Here is a 21,956-nt window from a genome sequence, read left to right on the forward strand (position 1 = left end):
TATTGTGAATTAGCTTCTAAAATGAAAAGTAATGTCTCTCTTCATCCTACTTCACAACCTAAGCAAATAGCCTGAATTTCTGAAGCTCCTGCACTCGAGGAGAGACTTTCCCCATAGGAATAGCACAGGGGCTTACCAACTGAAGAAGGAGAATGATGGGAACTAGAATCAGGCCTCAAAAATAGCTTAATTAGGACAATCAAGAGAAAGGATTAACAGCATAAACTCAAGTCAAACAAGGAGAGTCTCCAGGGGAGGGCTTTTTGCTTCCCAAAAATTGGATCTAAATTATTTTACTTTGTGACTGAGAGGAGCTCTGTGCTAACAATCCAGACTGCCCAGCAGCAGGAATATAAGGCATATGGCAAAGCCTCCAAGTGCCTGAGGCACACATCCTATATCCACTCAGTGGCTACATGCAAGAGAAGTAGAAGTTCTTATTACTACTATGTATTTATTTTTTTTCTTTTTCCAGAAAATTTTCAAGCATTATGACACAGATCATTCAGGAACCATTAACAGCTACGAGATGCGCAATGCAGTCAATGATGCAGGTATTTCTCAATGCACAGTGTCCAAAACCTTATTTTGTTTGATGTATCACAGGGTGAGATCAGAAACACAGTGCTGCCTTGCAAAGACAGACCCTAGAGAAATGATAAAATATTTTTTTGCACCAGCAGAGCTTTTCAAATTTCCAAATGGCAAGCCTTGTATGTCTTGACAGCCAAATAGGTCTCTTCAGCTTCTCTTTAAATTTCTCATGAGTGATGCTCTGCTGCTTTAAGGATCTCCTACTCGGGGTCCTGCTGTTCAGGGAGATGAGGGAGTGCTGAAGACATTTGCTCTTATTTAAGCTGTGGATTCTTTATATTGTGTAAGTAACAGAGAACAGTGGAAAACCTTCAACCCAAGCGTACAGGCACTGAAACCCAGATGGAGCAGATCAGTGCCCAAGTTTGCATCAGAGGCAATCAATGAATGTTTCTTGAGTCATGTTAATGTTTCTTAGGTACTGAGCCACTGTGGGTTCAGTCTCTTCTACCTGCACAATGAGAAGAAAGTATTTTTGCAAAACTTGCAGTTAGTGAAATTCATCCTGTAAAGAGAGACTTGACTTTTCTTGCTTGTCTCAGACACACTGGTGTGCTTCTTTCCCCTGGAGAGCTCGCCTCCCTCTCCAGATGTCTTTAACTAGCTCTCTAAGGGAGCAAGATGACCTCTTTAATCCGAAAATCTGTAGTATCATTATAAACCTAGATGGGATGATGTCAGTGACACTTTGTCTTCAGTAGTATTTTGGCACATCAAGGAAGAGAAACAAATGGCTACCTTGTACTTTACAAAATATCAGTGATTGATCCTGTGCTAAAGACAAAACTATATCTGGATTTGGATTCCTACAGTAGAAATATGGGTAATTTTTATTTTCCAGGTTTCCGTTCTCACCAGGAATGTTGTCAATGTAAAAAGAGAAAATATTTAAATACCTCACACCCTGACTTTAGAACTAAGATGACATTTTACCGTAACCATTTCGGATCTTACAGCACGTAGGCTGTGCATGACCTTGCATTTAGCCAACAAACAGCTGTACCCAAATTGTGACAGACCCTTCTGAGGCATGGTCGCATGCTGCAGCATTCAGTGCCACAATTCAGTCACACCACACCAAGGGATTGCCTCCTTGTCTATTTTTTTACCACTGTGTAATTGTGTTTTCATAGAAACTTCCTCCTGTGCTTCTGTCGCCCAGTTTTTGTTGATTTGTTCTCACCAGGCCCAGCTGAGCAGCACACTCTTCGGTGTCTGCTGCTCTCCTTTTCACACTTACAGCCTGAGGTAACTCACACGCTACTGGCCCTCCCAAATCATAATTTCAAAATGTTACTCTTGTTTTAAGAAAGCAGCTGGACACAGTGAAGCTCCTTTTAGCTTTACTTCATTTTGTTTAGCAGCTGCAGCAGGACCATCCAGCCTGAGCCTCAGCTGGGCCTGGGAAGCACCTATGGCCAAACCACTCCCGGACCAGCGCTTCCCCCAGCCATGGCCCAGCTGTGCCCTGTTCTTGCTCCTCTGCAGGGTTTCGGCTGAACAACCAGCTCTACGACATCATCACCATGCGTTATGCAGACAAGAACATGAACATTGACTTTGACAGCTTCATCTGCTGCTTCGTGCGCCTGGACGCCATGTTCAGTGAGTGGCTGCCCCTGTTCTACTGCACCACCTCCCCTCTTCCCCCCAGACACAGTCACAGAATCATGGGTTCATACAATGGCTTGGGTTGAAAAGGACCTTAAAGACGATCTTGTCCCAACACCCCTGCTGTGGGCAGGGACACCTTGCACTAGACGAGGCTGCTCAGGGCCCCATCATACTCTCAGCAAAGCTTTTCAAAGCACTACTGCCTGTGCAGGGTATTATTAAAGATATGTGCTTAGGGAGTCGAAAATATTACAGCTGTCTCATACAAGCATAAAAGAAACACTGCGTTTCTCCTTTAATGAGCTAAGGAAAAACACAGCAGGAACACTTGCTGACTATGTAAGTAAATACCTGTGCAAGTTCGCATATCACAGCAGGAGCACCATTTGGTTTGCTATCTGGGAATCATCTTTGCACGCACAGTAATTTAATTTATTCCATATATTTTTGTTTCCTTGTTTTAGGGGCATTCCACGCCTTTGATAAAGATGGAGACGGCATCATTAAGCTCAATGTCCTGGAGGTAAACTGCTTTATGCCAGTATTTTTAACACTATGTCACAATACTGAATTTTAATTTTATTATTCATTGTACACGCTCTCAAGAGAGTTTGTCTGAATGGTCATCCAATTGATAAGAGGCCGCAAAACCTCCTAAAAATTTTGCTACCAATTTTACACAGAAAACATCCATGATCTGCCAGCAACAGCTGCCATGTAAGACCCCAGTTGGTGCTGAAAGTTACAGCTGCAGATCCTTCATATCATCTTTAAAGCCCTTCAAAAAATTTTTCAGATTTTTTTTATGAGGCAATTTAGATCAAATGGTGTTAAATGATAATGGAGTTTAACATAGTTCTTTACCTTTCAAAAATCTCATTAAGAGGAATTAGAAAGTTTCAAAATAAAAGCATGTTCTCTGCTACAGAGACCTTAAAAAACCCTTCACTTTTTGCAAAAGGAGAAATATGAGCAAGAGACTCAAGAAAAAATTCTCCACTGTCACTAAGTGACAGCAAGCGGCCGCCTTCCAGCTAGAAGAGGGTGGTGTCTCAATACAATTTTTTGAACGATACCAACAACTCTTTCATCCTTTAACTCTTCTTTCAGTGGCTGCAGCTCACGATGTATGCATAACACTGGAGCCAGTGGCCACCTTCTCAAGAACAAGCTCAACACTTCTGAGTAATGAGCACCATTCATCCCGAGGGCAAACAAGAGCACTTCCTAATTATGTGATTCACTTGCCAAGATAAACAGCGCATGGGAATAAGCCCCTGGAAAAAGAGACAACCATACTCTCGCAGGCACAACAGTGTGCATATTCTGTAACTACTTTTATAGCATCCTGACATTTTTTCTTTTGGGCAACATGGATTAATTTATTGATGACTTAATTAAGCTTTCTCTGCATGGTAAAGACATGGAACATATATTGTTATTCTGCTTGTGCTGACAACTAGAAAGGTTTTCCCTCAAGTCAGGTGAAACTGGAGTTGTATCTAACAGTGAAAGTCAGAGGTGTTTACTGCCACCTTGTAATTAGTAATTCTCAGTGCCCTGCTTTTGGTATTATCCTTTCAGACTCTTTGTAACATTTACTGAATATTTCACATGAGACTGTGCTAATTACATTAGTATTATGCATCCCAATCACACTGTTATAGATTAGGCTGTGCCAGCTGGATCTCTGCTATGCTAAAAATGTGACGGTAAGACATGACAGACTGCAATACCAAAGTACAGCTCAATCTAGTGCCTCAGCAAAACTATCAGAACTGAGAAATTTGCTCTCATTTTTAGTACCCTCATGAGATATTAATTACACATTTGGACATTCTAAGTGTTTTTCATTGTAATTGCATTCTCCATAACTTTGAGAAACTTGTTTACCATTTGAGGTAGAAAACCTCTTATACATACAAATCTATTTATCTACACACACACACCCACACACACACATTTCCCCCACCCCCCAGGGTCCTATTTCTCAACAGTACTCTGTATTTCTTTATTGCAAGAGGTGATTTGTTGCAGAATCAGACACAATGTCAGCATGACCACTTCGAAAATATTATTACAATGTGCAAGTGAAATTACTTTAATTGAACTAAAAATAAAAACAACTGGATTTTGGCCTAAGCTTTTTTTGGTTTTATTTTGAAAGAACAGATGAAGATGAAACATTGAGCACTCTTCCATCATTCCCCTGAATATACAGCAGCTTTTTGAGTTTTATGGCAAGCGTGAAATCAGCTTAATATCTCAAACACTTGCCAGTTTACTCCTTGAAAGCATTGGAAAAAAAAAAAAAAGAAAGCATTTGAGAAGTTCAGAGGTTCCCTTGTTATCAGCTTAAAGGATGACAGGCTTTCAGAAGTGGCCAACCCTTTTTCTATATAAAAAATGGAAGAAAAACCAAAACATGCAAAAGGGACCACATTTTGTCAGAAGAACCTTCTACTTAGTTCTCTAGTGGTGAAAAGTAGCAAAGCAATCAACTACTGTAAAGCAAAATTTTAAAAACAAATCACAGCATCCACTTTAAGTTATTCTGGTGAGTAGCACATTAACTGAAAGGTCACTGAAACAGAAATGTTTTGACTAAAGTTCTTAATGTAGTCTTGCACTGTAACTTACTCTGAAAGAGTAAGAAAATCCTATAGTTTTCTAAAGAAAAGTTTTATTCTCCTTTAAATTCTACTTTTGTTTTAACACAAATAATTTTTAAGATGACTGGAACACTTGGAGCCCCAGCTTCCAGCCACGCATTATCTCCATTAAGCTACTATTACAAAAAGTATGGCAGAGATGCTCTGAGTTGGGATGGTCAGAGAAGAACCAAAATCTATCAGTCAAAAGATCAAAATCAGAATTTTTAATTGGCAATTCAAAACTGGTCCTTAAAGTCCTGGTGAGTGAACCACCAACTTCCCTTGCATCTGGCCATGAAGCAAGGCAGTCAGTACGTCATCTTGGAGGCACCAGCTGGGTGGACAGTTTCCATTTCCCTGCCAAATGAGTAGGTCTGAGACTCCTGCACGCTCATAACATTCTGGCCAGTGCTGGAGCTTCTAAGTGGCTTGTCAGATTTTATCCAGACCTCTTAAAATAGGAAAAAAATTCAGAACAAAGTCAAGTTCTACCAAATCCTATGAAAGAATCATTCTATTTAAAATAAAGGAGAATCAGACTGACAAACCACAACAATATAAAGAACTTTATTTTTTCTCTTCTTTTTTCTTCTTTTGCCATGTAAAGTTTCATTATTACACTCACAGCTTTGTACCAAAGTGAGAGAAGAAAACCAGGGTCAATCTGTGCACACGTTCTACACAGTTTAAATTACTACATATTTAATCAAGTTGTTTTATTCCACTTTCATTCTTCAAAAAGACTGTTTAACATTACAGGAAAATTAAATTTGAGAAGCTGACAGGTGCATACAACAGAATTTATACCTACACAATTCACTCTTTGAAGACTAATTATTTTACAAACAGTAGCTGAAACCGTTTCCTTATCCTCCCTCACTGCAACTCTGGACAACTTAGGCTGTTTAAATTATAGTACCATACAAGCCTGAAAACAAAGAGTCACCTGTACCTGTGTTTTAATTCAACAGAAGGGAAAAAAATATATTTTCCCAACAAAAACATTTTCCCTGGCATTCATTGCGAGTTTGCAGTTATCATTTACCTTGATCTGGCATGATTGTACAGTTTGAAAATGTGCATTAAGAACTGCACTACTTCAAACACACCACACAGCCAAGCTCCTGCTATTTTGCAGAAGTCAACTTATGTGCTGACAATATGTTTAAAGTCTGTAATCCACACATAAGTGACACAAGGCAAACAGAAGCTGGGATATTTAATGCATCTGTGTACCAATGGATACAGCACTTTTCCCTCCATCTCCCTCCATGTACAGAAGCAGCAGCATTAGGCCATAGAGTATTCTGCACTGCCAGATAGCTGTATTTTTCCCTGTATTTGAAAGAGAAAGGAGAAACAAATATGGACCAATCCCAAATGGCCCCACCATATGTAGTCAACCATACAGCAAATCCAGAACTCATTATTTAATATTTGACTAATAAAAACCCCCCCACAGCTAACCACAAAATAAACCTTCACTCTACTCACTCTTTTACCCACAGCTTCTTACTTGCATAAAAAAACAAACCAAAATAAAAAATAAATAGTCCTGAAACTGGCTTCAGACATGCAATGCTGCTTTTCATGCAAATGTTACTCTGTTAAATTTCACAAATAGTTCCTTCCCAAAGTCATTACACTCTTAGACTGGAGGTATATCAGGAGTCAAAACTCTAAGTTTCAAGACCAGAGAGAATCTCATTAATAAAAACCGTGCCAATACATTAGTTTGGCATCTCTCTTCTGCAATTGCCTACAGAAGAAGTGAATGGCCAACAGTGAAATCTGCACTGAATTCCACCTGAACAAATAGGAAACCTCTCCATAGAATTCCAGAGAAGCCTGAAGATTTTCACAGCTGCATAGTTGCATAGCAAATACTTTCAAGACGTCCTCATGACAAAGCAGTGCAGCATTTTCCTCTGAATACCTAAGAACTTTTAAAAATTGTTTATAATAAATGAAGCAAAATTTTTCACTCATGCAGCTCTGCTATTTTCCCACCTCTTATCCATTTTAAGATTCTTACAATATAGCTGAAATGACCTGCAAAGTAGCAAAAAACACCACTACTAAAGCTGGACTTCAGAGGCTCAGACTTCTCAGGAGGACTGTTTTTGATGACAGATTAGAAAATATAATGGACTACAAGCAAAGGAAGACTTCTTCCACCAACCAGAAAAGATAAACCCAGCAAGCAATCAGGAATGCAAATAAAGTGTAATAACTGTGTTTGTTGCAACAGCAAGTGAGAAAGATCTTTACGCATTGCTGAAAACAGCTAAAAGAATGTGAAGAATCACAGTGAAGAAGTAACAAAATCTACTCTCACACACCATTTTTCAGAATGCTACTATTGCCCCACATGCTTGTCCCTGGGACACACCTCCGCATCTTCACTTCAAGCACAGTCCAGGAAGGACAGCTTGAGACATCCACACTGTTTATGCCATGCTTACATGCTCCCTCATTGTTGTTCAAAAAACTCCCAGAAGAACTCTTGAATATCAACACTTCTGGAAATGGTTTAAGTATTATGCAGTCTTCTGCTTTTAGGTCATTAAAAAAACGAAACACTCTCAGAGACTTTAGAGCATTACAGCCTCCATCAGAAAACGTTTACACTGCCTAAGATTTCCCTCAACCTGATTCTCTATTGAATTGCTTCATCCACAAACCACAAAAAGAAAGAAAGATAAAAAAAAAACCAACACCACCAACACACATCCCCAAAAACCAAACCAAGAACACTCTCAAAACAGCCTGAAGTCCGAGCCACATATTGCGGTTTTTTTCTATCCACAAACATAATAAAAAAAACCAACCAAAAAACCGGAAACAAAATCACCACAAAAGCACTGGAACCTCAGAGATCGAAGTAGGATGCTACTGCATCTCCTTCATATTTTATTCCCATCTCACAAAAAACATCATCAATATCAAGCAATTACAAAGAAAAGCCTGTCCACTAAGATAATACAAAACCAGTGTACTTCAGAGAAGGCCCTGAAGTTCCTCCATTTGATGGCAGTGGAACATCCATGGGCTTCCCTCACTTTCTTCGCCTAAAAAGGCTTCTTTATAGTCAAAGAATGAGGCTATAAATCTTATTTGGTCTATGGCTGGCAAGTCTCAAAGTAGTGGTGAAAGAGATGCCTCATAAAAATAGTACATTAAATTTTTTTGCAAAGCCCTGGATTCATTTATAAGCAGCTCAGTTTGACACTGGTCTGTCTTCACGTGTTACAGTTTAAGGAAACTCTGCTTATTTTACCCAGAGCAACAAGTTAGGCAAAAGTGAACACAAAGCTCCTTGCTGGATTAATCTCAATGTTACAAGGGTTCTTTGCTAAACTGGTGTCATTATGGGAGAGAGGATCTCAAGTGCAAGAAGTACCTTTTACTGAACTTCACAGGTGAAGTGTTCCCCATCAAGGGACACCTGCAGAGGAATTCCGACAAGTAGAAACAGCCTTCCCTTCTGCACTGGCCTCTCTGTGGTATTTTCCGTGCATTAGTAGAAACAAGACTTTCACATGTGATATGCATTTCGTATCCTCAGCTTCTGCTTGAGTACTTTAGATGTTAAAATTCTGCTCAATTCTTTCCAGTTGAGATTTTGTGAACTTGACATAGCCCAAGCTAATTAAGACAGTTAACAACAGAAACAAAAAACTGCCTGAGTGGATGCACGTAGACAGGCAGTGCCTTTGCATTTCTCTTAGTTTGCTATGCCATGAAGATATGGGACTGCAAAGCTCAGTCACTAAGATTCCAAATAAAATCAGGAATCCAACTGTGGTGTTGTACCAAGATAGTAGTGGTTATGCTGGTCTTTAATTAAAACAAACCAGACACCACTTATTTCTTTCCTGTACATAAAGACCTATATTTAAAAAGACTAAGATTGCAAAGCACATGAGTAGAGCCACTGTTCTGGCTGTTTTGCTGCTACTGACATAATTCTCAAGAAATAACTGCTGTCCCACAAATAAACAAAATACATCAGGAAGTATGGTATCTATCACTGCATATATTGTGCCAGTTATAGCAATTTTTACACAAGGAATAAAAAATAAGTTACAATTAACATTAAAAAAATTAATTTATTCCAGTCTCCATAAAATACCTTTTCTTTCTATGAAGAAAGTAAAAATGTACAGCAGAAATGCAGGTTACATTTAGAATTTGTGATATTCTGGTTTGAAGAATTTTATCAAAATCGGCTAAAAAATTGGATACAACATAAAAACAGACATGTCTTAGACGTTTAACAGGCTTCAAGCTGAGTTTGCAAACAACAGCACCCATTGGAATCTAAGCTCTCAACACCCCTCTGGATCTCCCAAAGACTATACATCTTAAAACAAACAAACAAACAAAAAACCATCAGAAAAAACCCCCAAACAATAAAAACCGAGGCAGACAAGAGGAGGGAATATTCTCGTCTGTCAATGAATTAAAAAGTTGCAAGAATTTGGGCTAAATCTTAATTGACCAGCCTTGCTTCTACAGAGTGCAACACAACCTGCAGTCTCCATAGCAATGCATTTCAGCCCCACTCAGTTTTTACATTCCAAGTGGGAAAAGAAAGACGGAAGACTGGAGAAAGAAACAGATGTTATTTGGAATAATTCTGACATATAAAATTACTTCCCAATGTGGGAGGTGAAAAGCTTCATGAGTCAATCCTGCTGTCATCCTCAGCATGTCTTTCAATGTGTCCTACAGCATCCTAGAAAAGAACCAGAGAAGTCAATTAAAAACAACCACCATCATCACAAAAAACCCACAGAAAACTTTGCAAAAGATTCTTGAAGCCTCAGTGAAAGTGGAATTCTAAATAATATACATTTCTTTGGCTTAAAACTTCTAAAAAGATAAATATCAATGTCAAGCTATTAAATCACATATATAAAGTATTTCACATACCACAATTTAAGGCAAATAAAACCCATTTTTTTTCTGACTAGAACAGCAAATCAGATAAAAACATCATATCCAAAGCCAGTGCTTAAAGAGAAATTAAGGATTCTACTTCGATTTCTTAGTTCTCAAAGAAACTGCTTCCTTCATATTTTGGAAAGCATTCAAAGGAAGGTAGTTTATATTGCCAAGGAGTAAAATGTGTATTTTACCAATCAGCCTATAAGTAACAGTCCTCCTTACACCCACCACCTAACCCTTTCCACATCGCTCAGCCCAACCCATGCATTCTTAATTTTTTCCCAATCTGAGCTAACTTTGGCTCAGAAATTTATCCACTATTTATTTAAAAATTGGTTTTGCTAACAATCTCACGTGAAAAATATACAGCATCATCATCTGGAACAATGAAAGGGGTAGTGATGGATAAGAATTAAAGGGATAAAAACCTGTTCTCAAGGCTGATGTTTGTTCATTTTAAAAATATCTTTTTCCTACAGAAACTTACTAATATCTTGAGTAGAATTTCTTTAATATTTTAAGAATCTTACCATTTCCACATATTTTACAATCAAACTGTTTTAAACTGATGAAACTGTTTTAAATGGACCATATCTTGTAGCTGCACTTTTCATCTGTCACAGGCTGAAGTGAATCCTGCAAGCCCTGTATGACTGTAACTGTACACAGTTAAGTCTGCCAAGACTAGAAAAATTTAACCCTTTTTAAGAGAAATAGGATCAAGTTCCACAACTGTGGTGATATAAAGTATTTTGTATTATCAAATACAACCACGTTTTTTCAACCACGTACCTGCTTGGAACCTTTCCTGGAAGTAAAGAAAGCGTCACAGTTCTTCCAACGACATTTCAGGGTCTGAAAATTTGGATTGGTGTGGTCAGTTAGCAGGTGTTGTTTCAGATGATCCACAACTCCAAAGATCAGTGAACATCCATGCCACTGGTAGAAAAAACATACCAGAATAAGCCAGGGAAATAGAATTTTAGCTAATCCTTTTATTCTTGCAACTTCATAATATTCTTCCAAAACTGCTAACACACATGCCAACTCCTCTAAGTTTTTTATCTTATTATTGCATTTCCATTTTCAATGGTCTATTCCTTTAATTACAGTTTACAGAAATTCTTCCTGCCTCTGTCCAAGCCTAGACCATCAGCAGGAACGACAGGAGGAAGACAGGAACTAAGTCTTTACAAGATTTAAGCTTACCTGTGACAGAGTCATTTGGAATTTAATTAAACTTATTTAGCAGAGCAAATCAGCTTGTCTGTGTCACTCAGGTGAAGTTTTTGGTTTTAAACAGTTACATGTCACTATTGAAAAACTGCCAGGAAGAAAAATAACTTGAACTATCAACTTGTTCCACAGCATATATATATACACACCAAAGATAATGTAAAATTGAACTCATGATATATACCTACATTTAAAAAGTACATCCACATTTTTAAAAAAATAATGAATTATAATAAATTAAATGTCAAGCTATCCAAGACTAAAGGAGTATAGAGAACACCCCCAGGAAATTCTATAACAAAGGAAGGTTAAACATTTTGCTTCTTACCCAGCAACGATAATTTTGCATCAGATTAAGCCTCACAGCTCTGACACTGCCATCATAGCATCCAGTGTAGATCTGTAAAAGAAACATTTGTGGATAAGCAAGCTGAGAATAGAAGAAAAAAAAAAAAAGAAGTAAAACTTTGAAGGAGGCTTCAGTGTAGAGGGTATTAGGCAAAAAACAATAAACATCAACAGGCAAGGCTTCTTTATTTAAAAAATGATAATAGCCTAATTCTTTTAAGATTTGCATTCATAGTTTACAAAAACCTACTAGTGAATAAGAAATGTTTCCATAATCTCTATTGTTGATAGTGTCATGTGTATAACAGTTTAGAAAACTTTAAAATATGTTTTATGTTACTATTCAGTAAAATTAAAAAAAAAGCAGGTGTAAATGTCAAGTTTAATATACTTCCAGGGCTTAACCAGTTATATGTATATCAAAAAAGGATGGAGAGGAAGGTTGAAGAAGAACATCAGAAATTCAAAAAGACTGATGCAGATTCTGAAAAGGAAGGCAAAATGACATCTTAAATACCATTTTTGTTTGGCAGATGCTCCACATGAAATTATCCTTTTGAAAGAACAGGATGCTAGACATTTATAATCCCATAACAATGATTCATTGTTAAAAAAACTCCTTGCATAATACAGAAAACTCTGCAAGCTAAAGAATCCATTTGTTATTTTTATTCATTTCAGCTCTCGGAAATTTGCCACTAGGATGCAACAGCCAATCTGTTGTGTGTAAGAGATTACACTTTAATCCTAAAACTACTACAGAAAATTATAATCTTTTGCTTGTCACTAAGCTTCTTACCTGAACACTTCTTTGATTTGAGAATGCCCACAACAGACTACTGGTGGGGGACAGTTCAAGCCTCAGATTCTAGTCACGTGAGATGTGATGCTTGGGTAGTATATATTCCAATTAGTAGGAAATCAGTTCTGTTGGACTTCATTGTTCTGTTATTAGAGATCACTAATTTACCTTTTATTTTATAATCTCAAAGAAACTTTGCAAGCAAATTCCTACATATGCAGACAAATAAGTGCTTTAATGACTACTTTAAGAAATGTGTATCCAGAAGTGCTTCTGAAACTTATCTTGCAGGGCAGATGCATGAAGAAGCCTGTGCACCTAAATCAACTGCGTATCTTTGTTTACATTCTATCAAAGGTTACTAGAGGTTTGACTCTAGCATCTGTGTGATTCCCTTGAGTAACAGTCAAACAGGATTGACACTTCAAAAAGAGGAAGTATTTTACTATTTCTGGACACTTCATTGTAGTCATTACAGTAAAAAGAGCTATTGTTTTAAGACTATAGTAAGCTAGAAGGTAATTTTTCTCCAGACAATAATATTACATAAATATAAAGCTGTTATAGCAACTTGACTTTTTGGCTGCATTTCCAAATTGTTCTTAGTCAAATAATAGGTTGATTTCTTTATCCGAAAAAATTAAACTGTCTTGTATATGCCTGGGGCACTTACAACCTTCTCTTTAAGACCAGTAAAAAGAAGGAAGTTACCATGCTTTTATGGATGGTCATACACATGATCATATCTGTGTGGCCTCCATAGACTTGCAAGCGGTCGTGCGACTTGAAAGAAACAGAAACAGACATTTAAAGCAGGACATTCAATAGCCATTTTTCACAGACATGCAAAGGATAATGCTTACGACAGCAGTTTGCTTGGTAGCAACTGAACTCCTCTGGTGGATTCCAAAATTAATAGCCACCTTGAAAGCTCATTGTTGCTTACGTTGCTTCTGTGAGTCTTTTTGTCCAACTAAGCACTTGGTCTTTCAGCAGACAAAACTAACATTTCCACCTTTTTCAGAGCTGTCATTGTCTTAGGTTCTAAAGAAATGGTTTAGGTTATATTCTTTAAAACCCATGTATTTTGGCTGGTGAGACAACTATATTTTCTGAGTGACAGCAAAGAGAGGGATAGGCCAGAGACCAGTAAGCACAAAGATGACTTCTATTTGACTTCAAAATAATTAATTAATGCATCTTAGGTAAGCGTCATTAGTACCCATCTATTTTCTTACCTGTAGTTCATAAACACGAACAAATTTATCCAGACATGCTGTCACCATCACTTTCCCAAGAATGTTCACAACCGTCACTGCATGGTTATGGCCCTTATAGATTCGTACGAGCTCTCCAGTCTGCATCAAGAAAAAGCAAAGGTAATCAGGTGTTTGGTTTTTCTTAAACAACAAAACAGCTTTACTTAACCCAGATAGGGTAGCTAGCTTCAATGCTCAATACTCAAAAATGGAAAACCCCTTTATTACACTTCCACTTCCTATGAAGGCACTTCTAGATTATGATCAAATATCATTTTGTTTGCCCGTCTTAACACAGAGCCATTCCAGTACAACAGAAAAGCATGAGTCTATGAAAAGTTTTCTCTCATCTTCCTCTACTTCTCTTTCCATCTTTAGTTACATATTCCCATCCACCTTGCAACTAGTACCATGCTATTTGTACCAGCAGTATTTAGTTAGCCACAAGGATCAGTGAGTAAATCTAGCTAAATACACAGAAATATATTTTTTTGTCAATTAAAATTTACCTCTGATAAATTTCTTAATCTAACTTATTGCATAGCTACATGAATGCTTCTCCTAGGACTGTGGAAAGATGGTGTAAAAGAGGGAAAGAGTGGCAGGCTAGAGATAGCTTTTGAACCATCTAGTTTGGAACACCATTCCTCATGTTTTTCCTGTAATAAAGAAACTCTTCCCCCACCACAGTATCTCACATGGGTTTGCTTTCAACCCTTTCCATATTATCAGCACATTTTTTAGTAATATTTGCAAAAGCAAGAAGCCCATTAAAAAGGCATTGCATATCATGTGACAAGAGTAGGCATGTTTATGTACTCTTAACATATCTTTATTTAGCTACAGTGCATAGTCACATTAACAAAATCATGAGACTTCCTTTTCTGGAAATTATTTGCTCCACCAGTGAAAAATGTGGAAAATACTGACTTTACAGCATAGGAATTCACTGCCTTAATAGCAAAAGTCATTCCATCCTTATATATGAGACTTACATGAATGTTGTGGGCATGGACAGACTGATCACTGGAGCCACTGAATACCAGATCATTCACAACCTTACAAAAAAAAAACCACAAGTTTTATTTTTTGTAACAGATATTGAAATGGGCAAGTGAAATATTAAGATGCTGTTCAGCTCAGAGTTGTACTGTAGTACTTCCTAAATTTGGCAGACTTCAAATCAATAAAGAATATGAAGAAAAAGCATGCACTGAGTTCTTTACCTAAGAGCTAGCAAATATATTATAATATCCTAACTATGACTTTTGACACTTTGCAACTGACATAAGAAGCTGTTTGACTTGCAGTCCACCAGGCTAATTCATTCTACCTGTGGACAATTCTCAGGCACAGGTCAGCAGCAAATCAGGGATCAAGCAAACTGAATGCAGAATGCTGCTCTGCACGTGCACACTAAAGCCCACTGTTTCCTGAAATTTTGGATATGCTGTGTACTTATATTCTGCTCATGTAAGAAGAACAATGCTCCTAACTAGTACTACTCTAGGAAGAAAGCTCACCAGATCCATCATGGATCAAGAAGGGACCACGGTATGCTGTCATTGAAGAAGAATTAGGACACTCTGCAGGGCAAAAAGGGCTGTGCCACAGCACTACAATAAATAAAGTGACAAACAATTTATGGAAGTCATCGCCTATCTGTTACATGATAGTGGTCACAGCAAAACAGTCAGACAAGCACATGTTCCATCTCATAATTTCAGGAGCCAGAAACCTGTAAATAAGTTAGTGATTCTGCTATTAAAAAAGAATACTTCTTGAGTTCATTTTTTCCAGTTTCCTCTGAGGTTTGTACTATCAGGTTACATGAAGACTAGCTTCACCTTTTCCCCAACTTTCCTTCTGTTGGCAAACTCACATTTAAAAATCCCCTAAATCTTCTAATAACATGAAATAAACGTGCTTTCTACATAGGTCTTGCCCTTGGATCACAACAACCCCATGCAACACTAGGCTTCAGGAAGAGTGGATGGAAAGCTGCCTGGACGAAAAGGATCTGAGGATGCTGGTTGATAGTGGCTGAACATAAGCCAGCAGTGTGACCAGGTGGCCAAGAAGGCCAATGGCATCCTGGCCTGTATCAGAAATAGTGTGGCCAGCACGACCAGGGCAGTGACTGTATTCCAGTACTCAGCACTGGTGAGGCCACACCTTGAGTGTTGTGTTCAGTTTTGGAAAGACATTGAAGTGCTGGAATGTGTCTAAAGGTAGGCAACAAAGCTGGTGAAGGGTTTAGAGCACAAATTGTATGAGGAGTGGCTGAGAGAGCTGGGGTTGTTTAGCCTGGAGAAAAGAAGGCTCAGGGGAGACCTTATTGCTCTCTGTAACTACCTGAAAAGAGGTTGTAGTGAGGTGGGGGTCAGCCCCTTCTCCTAGGTAACAAGTGACGGGACAAGAGGAAAAAGCCTTAAATTGCACCAGAGGAGGTTTAGAATAAATATTAGGAAAAATTTCTTCACTGAAAGGATGGTCAGGCATTAGAACAGGCTGCTCAAGGAAGTGGTGAAACCACCATCCCTGAGTGTTCAAAAAACATACGTAGATGTGGCAACGGGGGACATGTGATATGGCAGCCACACAGAGACAATTCTCCTACCAGATTACTCGGGTTTTATAATTTAAAACAGAGAAATCCTCTATTTCCTATCGCAACCTGTTCACTAGTAGATGAAGAAGAAAATACACATAATTTTAAGCATTCTTTGTCAAAAATGTTGTTTTCAGAGACACTTGCCTTCATGCAGAGTATAGTCTTGCTGTGACCTTCCAGGGTTCTGAGAAGCAGTCCATTCCGTGCATCTCGCACGCTGATGGTGCAGTCATAGGAACCCACTACCAACAACTTGCGTGCTCCTTCCTGAGCTGTGGCTAGACAGCTCACTGCTCTAGGGCCATGGCATTCAAAGGTATCAACCTGTTTATTATTCTGTTGGGGGAAGAAAAAAATGGTATTTAGGAATTAAAACTTTGCTATGACACTGACTAGACCATTGAGTCCTTTTTGTGTTGTACTTGTTAAAGCATCTGATTTCAGTTTAGTAACCCAATTTCAGCATTAGTAAGAGTTGCATCTTAACAACTAAGTTTCCAAATCAAGGAAATAACTCTTTATGTTAGGCTTCAATTTTCTGTCTTTGAAAAAAAATATTTAATTGTTTAGCAAAGGTCCTCTTGCAGAGTCAGAAAAGTGAAAGGAAACAGTGTTATGAGAAAAATGCAAAATAAGATAAATTTGTAAGGATAAATTTGAGAAATTAAGTCTAGAATACATGAAAAGAATAATCGGAAAAAAATAGTTCATTTAAATAATAATTTTTATTCATTTTTAAACATCATGGGGACTGCTGATAAAACCTCTTTGCCAGAAAAACATGTGACTCTCTTTTATAACTGCAAAAGGAGTAGGCAAAACCAGCAATACATAAAATTCTCTCACACTACTTTGAAGGGCAAGAAAGGAGGACTCACAAATAATCAGCTGTGTCAGAAATGACACAGGGCTGGTAGACCAGGAGGAACCTTAAGGAAAAACATAACAATACCGCAGCTAAAAGAAAGGTAACCAAAGGGACAGGGGATGGGATAGCTTCATGCACAGACAAAATAAAGGACCAAAAGGGGCCAACAGTGACCAATTATACCAAAATACTTCCATTACAAATACATTTACTATTCTAGAGAAAGAATGGAAAGAAACACAAAGTGGAGAGAAACAGCATCACAACAGGCTTTTAGGTGCCAATATTTAAACTAACCTTTATGCTGAAAGTAACCACAGTGCCATTTGCAAGGCCTGCATAAAGGATCCGCCATCTACTGTGTAAACAGAGCACTCGATCTTCCAATTTAAATTGTTCCATACACTCTTTGGTCTGGCAATAGAAAGAAGTGTTTAAAACTTTTTAATTAACTGAAAACAATTCAGAGAAAAAAAGCCTGAAGTGAATGATGGTTTTCACCTATAAGCTGCATTTTTTAAACCAAAAGTGCTGGAAAAAAAATCTGACAATCTGGTGTCACATGGCAGTTTGATCCTGGTTTTAATCAGGAACATTTCTCAGACTTGACTGTACTTCAGAAACTAGTTATAATCCTAAACACTTTATTCTATTCACGACCTTTAACGTACACAGAAATTTAGACTACGGACTATATATGTATATATGGAAACCACCCTGTACATGGCTGAGGTTGAGGACTCCCCATAGGGAACTTAAGAGTTTAAAACCTCTGGCAATTTGCTCCCTGAAGCAGATATTTGCTTTCTAGTCCTTCAAGTCACAGGTTGGACAAGCCTTCTTATCATTTACCCTCAAACATCCAGCTTCAGGAAGTCTCAGTCTGCTATTTCATCTGCCCTTGGAATAACAGACACCTGCTGTCTCTATAGCTGCTCTACAGCTAGAGAGAGAACAGAGAGCAGTGCCTTCCACAAACAATGAAATTAGACATATTCCATAAGCAATAAAGTTAGAAATGCAGCAAGAGAAATATGATATTCATGGCCAAACAACCATCCTACACTTTGTTGTTGCCAACATTTGGGATCATGTCATGCTGTTTCGGCAAAAACTCTACTGACAAGCTAGCCAAAGGATCTGGGCAGTTAATCAGTTAATACTTTGCTGTTTTGTTTGTGTGGGGAGGGGTTTCTGCTCTACTCTATGGTGGTATGAAGTAGGGCTTATGTCCAGCTTATATGGGTTTAAAAGGCTTTTTTAATTTATATTTGTAAAGAAACACTTGCATAAAAATGAGATATATGTTAACCAACACAGAGTTTGAGTACCTTGATATTGTAACAGTTGATAGTGTGGTCACTTGAGCCAGTGTAGAGTGCAGCATTCTTCCCATTTGTCTGAGTAACCAGAAGGCAGTTCACTTTTGAAGTATGTCCTTCAAAGATGGCCACACACTTCCTGCTCTAAGAAGGAAAGCACAGTGTCAGTGTAAACACCCATAATACCTCTCAGGATATGTGTATAACAGAATAAGGAAGGACAGCTAAAAAAAAGCAGGACACATACAGCAATCTATCTCTCCTTGCCTCTCCCATAGGCAGAAGGGGTTGGGGAGGGAGGGAAGAGAGTTTTGAAGAAAAGTATAGTATAAAATAAATTACGTGCTTGAAAAAGCAGCTGCTTCCTTAGCTACATAGTGAGGCTTTACAAAAAAACAACCTTTTGATTGCAATTCATTTAACACCATTCCCACAACCTTACTTACAACGAGATTGTAGGCACAAACAGTTTTGTCTGCTGAGCAGGTATACAACAAATTCCCAAAAATCTGAATAGCATTCACTGCAGCCAGGTGTCCCTCAAAGGTTCCCTCTGTAGGTTCTTCGTCCTCACCTGGCTCCGAAGACACTTCTGTAGGACAGAGATAAATGTATTTTGATTATGGGAACACTTTTAAGCAAACACACTACTGTTGTTTGTATTGTCAATCAGCAGAACTATTTAGTGGGCTCAGTACCTTGAAGTCAAATTTAATTGTGGGTCCCAGCTGGAGTGTGGAAGTGACAGAAGGCAATATAAAATGCCAGAAAGACCTTATATGACATTAAGTCCAGAAATATCTTTAAAATAGAAAAATTACTGTATTATTGTTTTTCCTACAGCTCTACAGAGACTGTGGAACAGAAGTGTTTGAGTGGGAGGGGGCAGAGGGCTGTGGAGGAGCCAAGGCACAAAGCATTCAGTGAGAGATGATGTGAGTAGATGTCACTTCCACTTCAGTTTTGAGTGCAGGCTTTTATCTTCAAGGCAAAATTCCCCTCTGGAAGCAGTCTGATTAAGACTTAACTCAAAGTCCTGCAAGATACCACATACTAAGTATCAGCAGGAAAGCATAAAAGATATACCTGAGGAGTTCTTTGATCCTCTCAGTGATGATATGGAAGTCTGCGTCTCAGCCACACTGCAACAAAAATAAAAATTAGCAAGATTGGACTTTGCATGTTCATTTTCAGACAAAATACTGGTGTAAGTAATATTCCAAAACACAAGACTCTGCACTTAGTACAAAATGTGTTGTGACAGATAAGCTCAAACACAAACTTTCCATGAAGGGCAGCCTTGTTCTCGTATTAAGAAAAATTAGTAGGTAACAAAACGCATTCATTTGTTGACCAAAAAAGCCAAGTCAGTTTTTGTTTTCCCTCTTAAGTCACTCCTAAATGAAATAAAAAGTCACTGATTTTGTAAGACTTTCTAAGTAAAAACAAAAAAGAAAAAAGAGAAGCCTCATCAATATTGTAGAAAAATACTTTTGAGAGGTCCACAATAATCTCACCTTCTTTTCCCATCATTCCTATAATTTGTGCCAATTTCACTGGTGGAGCTCACTTCATCATAACCAGAGCAAGATGCCTCTAGGAGTGCTTGATCCACAGAGCTGCGTGAATCCCTCTTTGATGGACTGTCTGGTTTCTCATCTCCTGACTCTGATGAACCAACATCAACCACCTCACACTGAGGTGCTGAAACTTCCACTAGTTCCAGAGAAGCATCACTGTCATTCTTATCTTTGTTTCTTGCTCTTTGAGCAGTAGCTCCATCCTCCTCTCTTGGAGAAGTAGATGTAGTAACTTTTTCTCCTTTAGGAACCTTTCCAGCCTTGACTTTCCGGACAGGCTTGGAGTCAATCATATCCTGCTCTGTATCGCTGTTCTCTGGCACATGGGCTGCCCTCAGAGTTTTCTTCTTCCTTAACCTTCTCCTCCTCCTGCTCCCTTTTTCTGCTGGGACTACAGTGGTTGCCAAGTGTTGCTCAGATGGTTCTGCTGACAATTTGGGGGTTTTATCCATTGGCATTCCTAGGAGGACTGAATGCTTTGAAAGAGAAGTGCTACACTGATGCAATAAAAATTCTTCAGCTACTGTATCATTTGCCTCGCTCTTGCTGAAAACAGACAGTGATTGAGGAGAAGGGTTCTCAGGGAGTCCAGACTTTACTCTGTCTGCAGCAGGTTTGTGGACATCTTGATTACTGTGTTGGAAACAAGATATCAACTCTGATAGGGACATGGTTGCAGAGATAACTGGATACACTGAAGTTTTCTGGTTGGTCTCTTCTGAAGAAAACAGAGGAGCGTTACATTCAATCTGTACAGCAATAAATATTTATGCAAAATGGCTCTCCCTGCATTTTTCCATTTACACTTAATTGTGCATGTAAAGTACATATTCCTGGGGGACCCCTGGTGGTCAGTGGTTAGGATGCAACACGCTCACCGCTGCGGCCTGGGTTCAATTCCCAGTCAGGGAAACTCCCCCGGGCAGATGGAGCTCGTCAGCCCTGTAAGGCCATCCATCTAAGAGAAGGTCACTCTAAACAAACCTACGTCCTGAGGACCTCACTGCCACTGTCCAAGCTTGCTCGGCCCCGGCAGATGAACCTTAGGATTAAAGGGTGGGCTCAGCTCAGCGCACACTGTGTCTCACCGAAAAAATCCACTGCGCAGGCTCGAAGGGTAAAGACCTTTCCCAAATCTTCGTTCGCGAAGATTGGCCATACACACAAAGTACATATTCCTACATGTTGAAAACTATGTGCACATGCAGATCTTCTATTTCAGTCAGCTATCCAGCCTTTAAAAAACATAGCTGGGGAATAAAATGTTTATCCGTGTAGCCAGAAGCAAAGGAATGGCGCACATCATTCAAGCTGCTGGCCGACTATATGCTTTTAAAGTTCTGACAATCTTTGGTGAATCCTACATTGTTGGCTTAAAATGCTACCGCTCCTCTCTGTGTGCTCCCTTACCAGCTGTCACAACTGCTGTAGTAATGATGCATGCCAAGCACAACTCAGCTGTTCAGTGACACAGTATGAAGACCTTGTGCCGAACCCATCTGAATTAGTTATTTCTACCAAGTTACTTGGACATAATTCTAGGTTGATGAGTCATGCACAACCCACTCTGCAGCATTGTACCACATCCAGGGAATGGCAGCACTGTAAGCCATGAGGGTAGGCTTTAGTTAGTTGGTTTACTTAACTTAGTTAGTTCATCTGTGGTGGACTATGCAATGGGGCAAACATACTCTCCCTGTCATTTATTTTAATTAATATGAACCAAAGAATGCAATCCCTCAACTCTCCTTAGTAAGGGCAGCATCTAACAGCTGTTTCCTGCACTCTAAAATTCCCTGGTTGCATTTGCAATAACTACAATCCAGAACAGGATGTTTCAAGTTGACTGCATTTATTGGGTGGGATCACACAATGCGAATGGGAAGCTGGTAGTATTTGAAACATTCCCGTTTCACTCTCAGAAACCACCAAACTAATCCTATAGTAATGTTTAGCCAAAAGCACATTACACGTCACAGTATAAATGAGACACTTTGGAATTACACATCCAACTAGAAACAGCCAAAATGAGAATATCTCACCCACGCCTTCCTCAGATGGGAAATTCCAAGATAAAACTAGAACTTGTTGACAACCCGTAGGGTATGTTGC

At 38.7% G+C, this 21,956-nt stretch overlaps 2 protein-coding genes across 5 annotated transcripts in view; one reads left to right on the forward strand and one right to left on the reverse strand.

Moving 5' to 3' along the window:
* Positions 1 to 4,350, forward strand: part of CAPN3 (calpain 3) — a 28,816-nt gene extending 24,466 nt beyond the window's left edge. For both annotated transcript variants that reach the window (XM_032689786.1, XM_032689787.1), the window contains 4 exons: positions 476 to 554; positions 2,083 to 2,199; positions 2,673 to 2,731; positions 3,319 to 4,350. In XM_032689786.1, the coding sequence (XP_032545677.1) occupies positions 476 to 554; positions 2,083 to 2,199; positions 2,673 to 2,731; positions 3,319 to 3,345 (282 nt within the window). In that variant the 3' untranslated portion in view covers positions 3,346 to 4,350. The remainder of the gene's footprint in view (positions 1 to 475; positions 555 to 2,082; positions 2,200 to 2,672; positions 2,732 to 3,318) is intronic.
* Positions 4,351 to 5,413: 1,063 nt separating this feature from the next.
* ZNF106 (zinc finger protein 106) overlaps positions 5,414 to 21,956 on the reverse strand; it is a 41,327-nt gene continuing 24,784 nt past the window's right edge. Inside the window, exons 11-23 of one of the 3 annotated variants that reach the window (XM_032689759.1) lie at positions 19,782 to 20,562; positions 19,351 to 19,406; positions 18,711 to 18,856; positions 18,274 to 18,408; positions 17,240 to 17,356; positions 16,219 to 16,410; positions 14,456 to 14,518; positions 13,440 to 13,559; positions 12,913 to 12,984; positions 11,380 to 11,451; positions 10,608 to 10,754; positions 9,526 to 9,603; positions 5,414 to 6,197 (exon numbers count right to left, since the gene is read on the reverse strand). In XM_032689759.1, coding sequence (XP_032545650.1) covers positions 9,547 to 9,603; positions 10,608 to 10,754; positions 11,380 to 11,451; positions 12,913 to 12,984; positions 13,440 to 13,559; positions 14,456 to 14,518; positions 16,219 to 16,410; positions 17,240 to 17,356; positions 18,274 to 18,408; positions 18,711 to 18,856; positions 19,351 to 19,406; positions 19,782 to 20,562 — 1,958 coding nt within the window. In that variant the 3' untranslated portion in view covers positions 5,414 to 6,197; positions 9,526 to 9,546. Of the gene's footprint in view, positions 9,604 to 10,607; positions 10,755 to 11,379; positions 11,452 to 12,912; positions 12,985 to 13,439; positions 13,560 to 14,455; positions 14,519 to 16,218; positions 16,411 to 17,239; positions 17,357 to 18,273; positions 18,409 to 18,710; positions 18,857 to 19,350; positions 19,407 to 19,781; positions 20,563 to 21,956 lie in introns of all 3 variants that reach the window. The other 2 variants (XM_032689760.1, XM_032689758.1) reach the window with 2 other exon arrangements.

The sequence above is a fragment of the Chiroxiphia lanceolata genome, chromosome 6 (assembly GCF_009829145.1).
Source record: "Chiroxiphia lanceolata isolate bChiLan1 chromosome 6, bChiLan1.pri, whole genome shotgun sequence".
In the NCBI taxonomy this organism is placed as follows: Eukaryota; Metazoa; Chordata; class Aves; order Passeriformes; family Pipridae; genus Chiroxiphia; species Chiroxiphia lanceolata.